This window comes from Diachasma alloeum, unplaced genomic scaffold, assembly GCF_001412515.2.
Source record: "Diachasma alloeum isolate Michigan unplaced genomic scaffold, Dall2.0 Dall_scaffold_00365, whole genome shotgun sequence".
Taxonomy (NCBI): Eukaryota; Metazoa; Arthropoda; class Insecta; order Hymenoptera; family Braconidae; genus Diachasma; species Diachasma alloeum.
The window spans coordinates 248,846-256,823 of NW_021680504.1; the positions used below are offsets into that span (position 1 = coordinate 248,846).

General features: G+C 37.2%; 1 protein-coding gene across 2 annotated transcripts; it reads left to right on the plus strand.

The window, feature by feature from the left end:
• Window positions 1-2,488: 2,488 nt before the first annotated feature.
• On the plus strand, window positions 2,489-7,529 carry LOC107041456 (uncharacterized protein C15orf61 homolog). Of its 2 annotated transcripts, none has more exons than XM_015262037.2 (3): window positions 2,489-2,521; window positions 6,041-6,284; window positions 6,586-7,529. In XM_015262037.2, exons 2-3 carry the CDS (start codon window positions 6,059-6,061, stop codon window positions 6,711-6,713), a joined length of 354 nt encoding a protein of 117 aa, XP_015117523.1. In that variant the 5' UTR covers window positions 2,489-2,521; window positions 6,041-6,058; the 3' UTR covers window positions 6,714-7,529. The 2 variants fall into 2 exon arrangements, with proteins under 2 accessions (XP_015117523.1, XP_015117522.1); XM_015262036.2 differs by lacking the exon at window positions 2,489-2,521 and adding an exon at window positions 3,614-4,571.
• The last annotated feature ends 449 nt before the right edge of the window (window positions 7,530-7,978 follow it).

The window sequence follows — 7,978 nt, forward strand, 5'->3', positions numbered from 1 at the left end:
CAGTAGCGCTGGAGCCACAGTAGCCTCGTTCACAATAAAAAGGCTTTTACTCTGGTGTTTTTTTCTTCCATTCCCTCCTTGTGATTCAAAGAAAGAACAGGAGCGCCGAGCAAACCTGTATGTAAACCTACAGATAGTATAAAGTTTCATTATGTAAAGGACGGATTTTTATGGAATGAATGGTTTATGCGTGCATCGACATGCGTTTGTTCAAGACTCAGGGAGTGAGAAGGGAGAGAGAGGAACTCGGGAGGATCAACTAGAGCGAAAAATGTATTTCCAGCGTGTATTACCGCCTTTCCGGGAATAACTGACAATTCCATCGTGAAGGGATAAAAAAAAGTAGTTATTCTATTGTTTGTCAGACACTACTGGAGTTCGGAGTCGCCGACAGCGGAAGTGAAGTCACGACTGGGTCAATGTATATTCAATCCTACGTAATGTTGTAATAAAAAAGTTTGTTTTAATAACAGCTTGTTGTACCCGAATCGTTGCAAGTTTTTTTATCCGTCACGGAAAAAAAATACACTTGAATTGAGTATGTAAATGTATATAAAATATACTTTATACTCAATTGGGGCTGGGTATTTCAATTCGAAGATAATTCTTTTATATCAGGCCGGGTTTTAGCAAGCCCTCTTGAGTGTAATATAAGGGTCAGGCACTAAGTATCAGAATATAAGGGTCAAAAAGTGGAGGTTAAAAAGTGAGGGTCAGAATATTAGGGTCGAAACATTAGGGTCCGAATATACAAGTAAAAAAAGTGGGTGTCAGGCAATGAGGGTCTAAATATAAGTCATATATTATGCTTGATCATCGTTTTTAGCCCTTATGACCCCCATTGCCTGGCACCCACTTTTTTTACTTTTATATTCTGACCCTAATTTTTTTATCCTAATATTCTGACCCTCCTTTTTTAACCCTAACATTCTGACCCTCATTGCTTCACTTTTACATTCAGGCCCTCAGTTTTTGACTCTAATATTCCGACCCTCATTTTTTAACCTACACTTTTTGACCCTTTTATATTCTCACACTTATTGTTTGATCCTTATATTACACTTGAGAGCGCTTGGTACAGCCCGGGCTGATTCAAAATAATCATACTAGATTTGAAATACCCATCCCCGATTCGAGTATAAAATACACGTGAATCAAGTATATTTTATTCTTGAATCAGGTTTATGCGTAAACTTGATTCTGGTATAAAATATACTCAATTCAAGTATATTTTTTCCGCGATTCAACTGCTTTTGTTGGAAAAATGTGGAAAAAGTTGGGGAAAAGTGAGGGAAGCTTGTCTGCTGGCTTTCTCTATTTTGAGATTTTATATTGTATGAAGGGAAATGTCACAGTCTATCGATCATTCGAATCCACCGGATGATGAATTGAGGGTTAGGGTTAGAACAGAGTCCCGGTTTGATTATTACCGTTATTGGATGAATTGATCATGCACGCACGAGTTGAGATTACGTGGGTTATTTTGAATGAGCGGTAAACTGGTATGGAGATTGATTAGATGGAGAGATTTGGGTTTCGCTGGATGATTGTGACAGAATAATTTTCTTATGATGTTGTTATCCGTGAAATTGTGGCCCAATATTTCTTTCTTCGCATTGGATAGTTCTGTCAGGAAAGATTCATTCGAGGAATAGAACGCGTAGGAAAAGCCGGCATAGGCTATCAAACGTTTTTGTTTGAAATTTTAAGGAATTTAGTCAGTGAAAATTCATAATTTGATGAAGAAATTCATGGAAAATGGGAATTTTAGTTCAATTATATCATGAAAATTAGTAGAAATCAGGGAAATTCAGGTGAATGTACTCATGAATTTTGTGTGAAATTTGAAAATTCATGAATTTTCACCTTGATCGAATTTAATAAAAATAAGAATTTGTAAAGGGTGAGCCCTTGAAAATTACGGCGAAACTTTCAATTTCTATTGTTTCAAGTGAATTTTCAGTTCAATAATTTCACCAAAATTGATACGGGTAATCGAAGTCCAGGCAAATGTGTTCTTGACTTTTCAATTGATATTCATATTTCAGTTAAAAATTGAAGTAATTTTTCCAGTTTGCCCCTTAAATCGAATTCAATGTCGCTTTTTTGAAAATGACTACTAAACTGTCAATGAAATTTAATGGTTTTTAACAGTAAAGCTTTCAGAGATGATGAAGAATTGAAAAAAAAGGAAGAGAATACTAATTTTTCAATTTACGGAAATGGAAATTTAGCTAAAATTGAGTGAAAAAAAGCAATTTCGTAAATCTCTGAAATTGATGAATTTTCATTCACATCACAATTTCATTTTTTTCCGTGTGCACACACGATTTCAATTCCATTGAACGATTGTGGATCAATTATTTTCTCATGACGTCGTGATCCACTAAATTGTGACGCAATATTATTTCTTCCGCAGGTAATAGTGGAGTTGTCATGTTGGTGGATAAAGGTAGAAGTATCCCGACAATATTTAGTTACACCTGTCCAAACAGCGAGTGGGACAGCAATAACAGCGAAGGTTTGTTTAATGTTCACGGAAACTTGTTCATTATACGGTGTCAATAACTGTTTGTGTTTGGAGGTAAGGCGAATTATGCAAACCTCTCATGAGTACACCCATCGAAGCATATTCTATTGGGGAAAACTTCCGGGAATCCAAGGCGGTTGGAGAGTTTCACTTACCTAGAACAGAAAACAATAGCTATGAATTTCGTGGGATGCTAATGAAATATTAATTATGGTGATTATTACGTAACTGTCGACATGTTCAATTCTGAAGAGCTTATTTTGTCATCAATCTGGAGTTATTACAGCATTTAATTGATTATAAATTACACCGCGATCTAGGTTGACTGAAGATAAAACGAGTTCCTATTTTGTTTTAAATCAGAACAAATCTGAGCACGGAATTCTTTGCGTGCGACAAATCATCTCAATCAATCAAAGATGGAAGAAAAGAATCATTAAATATTTTGGGAACCGGGAAATCCTATCTTTGAAAGGTGAACAGTTCATGAAATTGTTTCATATCGACATTTGTTTTTATTGCATCAGGAATACACATTAGCATATCATGATAACTTTTATTCAAAGACACAATGTCATATTAACCAAATATTAACTCTCCGCTGGTCGCGCCGTGAGCGCCGCGCCAGCACAAGTCGACATAATAATAAATTTAAAAGATCTAGGAAAAATCTGATAAGATTAAGAGTGATCTAGATCACATACTTAGAGAAGTGAGATTTTTCATGTGTACTGCTACCGTTAATTATATATTGATGATCACCACCTCGCAATTTTTATATTGTTCAACAGTCGATTACTGTATTCTCACAGTAAAAAATCATTTTATATTTTTCTCGAGTAACATCAAGACCCAACTGTTAATAATAAGAAAATAAAAATAAATGGGTGAGAACTAAACTAATCCACTTAGCTAATTTCAATAAAATTAATAATAATCTGTAGACAATAACGCATCAATGATTCTCCGAAGTCCATCAATCCTCCCTCTACTGTCGAAAATCCCGCTGCCGAGAACGGTTCAACCCGCGCAATCCCCTCTTGAGCCCCACCACACGTGACCGCCTTCCCAAGTCTCCTAACCTTTCCCCGCTGCGTTGTTTATCCGAACAAAACTACATTTTCCATAGCGCCCACGTCGCCGTATCTGCCTCTAAAAATCCAAAGGAACTCCACGAGCACGTGCAATCGGCCCATTGATCCCAGTGTTTACCCAGTAACGTGCGAATTGTGAAAATAACGTGGAAAAGAGGAAGTCAACGCTGTTGGGATCGAGCTGGCAGTAGAGCAAGTGCCGCTTGCTACAGACTCGCTGACGCATGCGCCCGCGGAACGCGGCAAATTGGCGTGTTCGATCATAAACATTATTTCTCCCGGCACCGGAAGAAAACTGTCGGATAATTTGCCCAGTAAATATTTAAAAAGTGAAGGCAGTCTTCATCATGCAAACATCATATTTAATTATAGTCAAGAGGGTAACGAGTAAAATTAATTAATAAGCGGTTAATTAACCGCTGTGAGCCCCTTGGAATATCGCGGCTTGATTAATTATTCAAATGAACTCTGGCTGAATTAAAATCCCTGGCGTAACAATTGCATCGCAACGACAGGATCAACTATTCCATATTCAAAAGATCGGAAAATCTCTTCCCCATTCTCGCCGATACACCGCTGCATGCCGGGATAACCTTGACATTTCATTGTGACGTGATCACGTTTATTTTAGAAAGGTACTCGAAGAGTTAACGGTATGGCGCAGGTTTAGAACAGCAGAATCCAAGCTGAGCAATTTCTTTCGCACCCTTTCCCCTCGCGAAGACCCGAGAACCGTTTCCCCGGGGAGATTCAAATGATTTTGTTACAAGTGCCTGGAGTACGTTTGTAAGATTTATCGAGACTAGTCACAGGCTGGGGAAGGGGCGGTTTTAGGGGCTCCTACCGGTTCCCGAATGATCAGCATTTCTAGAGCAATTGAGAGAACTGCTCACCATGGAATTCCGGTGAGGTATTTATCATCCGGTGGGAAACCGATGGCTTCTGAGGTCAGTTTATGTCCGAATTCAATAGCTCTCCAACTGTTTTCCTCCGTTCCTCCCTCATTTTCGAGAAGTTTTCTCACGTTGGGGGGAATAAATGTTGCTAAATCATTCGTTTTTCGTCGAAGGTTTTCCATTATTCATCGGGGAACTGTGTGGGGGATATCCAAGGGGTTTTTGTGGTGAAATTATCTTCAATTTTTGTTGCTAAATATCAGAGGTTTTAGTCATGCTGGTGAAATAATTTGGATGTAATATCCCGTATACTTCTCGGGAATTTTTATTATATTACGGTTCCACTGAATTTTCAGTTCAATTATTCCGTAAGAATTGATAAAAATATGGAAAATTTGGATGAATGTATTGCGGTATTTTGAATTTATTGCGCGAGTTTATACTAAATATTCATGTTTGGATTGAGAATCTGATCCAATTGAGGAATTCTTCCCTTTCTGTGGCTCATAAATTCGGAATTTGATCGCATTTTCAGTGAAATCGACAATTTTATGATTTTTCCCCTTAAATCGGATTCAATGTCACTCTCCGGAAAATTACTAGTCAAGTATCCATGAAATTTCAGTTTTTTCCAACAGTGTAGGTCTTGCAATAATTTTATCCTTTAAAGTTTCAATTTTTTCAGCATTTTGGACCATTATATTCTTAAAAATTTTCGGTTGAAATTTTTTTCACATTTGTAAATTTGTGTCAAATGACAGTCCCACTGAAATTCCAAAGAATTGCGTCATTGAAATTACAAATTCATGAAGAAATCAATAAAAACTGCAAATTTTATTTGACATCGCATGAACATCCTATTTTTGAAATTTTAAAGACTACGATTTTCGAAGTTTACAATTGTTTAAATGTTTTGCAAAATGTTATTTAATAACGCCGTTTTCCCACGAATTTCCCCAATTATTCTCTCGCAATTCAATCTCCAAAATTTGACATTGCACTGTTAGAAATTTTTTGAAATTTCATGAAAGTTATTATAGTAAATCTCATGAGAGTGAAATTGAATCGGATTTAGGGAAAGAATGGTAATGAAATTTCAAGTTTTAAGTAGAATTCACGGAAATCCATGGGTTTTCAGTGGAAGTGAGATGGCAATTTCACAACTTGATTGAATTTTCAGTGGAACGTGAATATCCAGAAACAAAATGACCTGAATTTTCACAGAATAACTGAACTGAATTGATTTTTCAATGACAACATTTCCTGAAATTTCAGTGAACCTTGAACACGATAGAAATTTCCGACATTTGGCACGAAAAATTCGCGCGAAAATTTTTACCAGTGTAGCTTGGATATCCTAAAACTCGTGAGAATGAACCAGATCAGGAAGTCAAAACAGTTGGAATGCATTGGACAACAGCAGTGTATACCACTCGCAAGATATCTAGACAGATCGTATGCAACTCCCTCAAGAATTCCCAAGACAAACGCTTTAACAGACTGTTATTTACGGTAAATAGGTCTTAACGAGCTACCTGATGCAGACCAAAGAGCCACCGTGGACCTCGTACTTCGTGAGGTACACAGATGTCGTCAATGATCAACGTGGCATGTCACACTTCAATTGGCCAGCGGGAAGTAGCAACTACCACGTACTCCGTACAGGTTGCTTTCCCTACATCAAATATCATTGTACAAAACGTCCGAAGGAGGACCTCAGTGTCGATGACAAATTCTACAAGGCGATCAAGATAATTAACCTTGGTATTTGCATAATCCATTGGGTAAAGGTGAGGGGGAGGGGATAAAACAGGATCGAGCGATTCACCTCGCTGCTGCGGGTGGCATTTGAACATGTCAAGTCCACTGGGTGACAGATAATTTATTAATAAAAATGATAGAAATTGTTAGTCGAAGGATTTAATGGGCAACGTCAGACCGCCGGGAAAATTTGATTTTATTTATCACTTTTTTTTTCTTATTAAATTGTGGTCTCAATTTCATTATTTTACGCTGGTGATGAGGATCGTCTCTAAGGGATTTTTTCTCCTCATTTGCCCTACAGGTATTCCTCTTCTGCTGTACGGCCTGGCTGCAACCCAATTGATAAGACACGAGGAGATCGTTAAAACACCCAGGGGCGAGGTTAAAATTTATTTTCTACTTCCTGAAGATAAAGGGTCTCGGCACTGAGAATCAAGACTGAAGATTGGTCTAGTGTTTGCTCGAGGTTTTTGTATTCGGGGGTATTCAGATGTTGAGTGAAATACAAGATTTTGAACAGGAAATTGGGGGAATTCGTGTGGATTTCCGGATTAAACCTTTGGAGGAGGAGAAGTTTGCTTGTTGGGGCAAGGGACACGACTTTCTAGAGACATCGGGAGTATTGAGGATACCTTGGGGGCTTCGTTTAGAGTCTCTGAAAGGTCACTGATATTTATTACCCAGCTCGTTAAGTTATTGATCGCATGCCAATTGATTGGGTTGTTAATTAGCGCGATTATTCATTCGATATTGAAACAGTTTTTTAGACCTCGTGTTTCAATTATTTAGAGAATATTGATGAGAGCGCGGAGAGGATTTTTTTGGGGAGTTTTTAATTGGGAGTGAGTGAAAAATGGGGAGAAAACGTGGATTTGCCTCTTTTATTCCGGAATTTCCATCGCGCTGAATATCAAATTTCTATTGAAATTATATTATTTGTAAGCGATCTTATATAATTTATGTGAAGGGGACTCAGAGGATTTGGGAATATAGTGGACACTAACTAGAATAACTAAAATTTGGTGATAGATTTTCAAAAGATTGAAAATGGGCCCCTGAAAATCACTGACATTTCCCTAAAAATTTATGACAATGTCCCTAGAACATTGAATTTTTTTTTCTCTGTGTGAAATTGGATTGAAGAAGAGGAATCGTCCAACTGGAGTTACAAGTCCATTTCCTCAGATTATTTTGAAATTTGTCAAGTTCAATTGAATAAAGTGAATCTGATGTATTTGAAGTAAACTGAATGTGTAATTTTGTGATTTTCCTAACCAGTAGATTTTACTTAAATGAATGTAAATGAAATAAATGAATGTTTGGAAGCAACAGCTTATTGAGAGAGTTAATTGATCTCGGATTGTATGAAGTGACATGAAATGGTTTTGAAATTAATTCGGAGATAATGAGTGAGGATGAGGTAATCAAGATTATATAAAATTCATTTGAGTATTTCACGGGACATAATTGGTTTTCAGACCAGGATTGGGCACGGTCGAGTGTTGGGGAATACTCAAAGGTTACAACTTCTCCAAAATTCCATATTTAAATGAATAGAATCGTCAAGCACGTTATAAAAAAATAGTTGAGCAGTAGAATGATGGGGAAATTTTTCTTGAAATAAGCATGAATATAGAGTTTGACGCGGAACATATGACTACTTCCCACTTGGGTAATGAAAAAATTCATAGGAT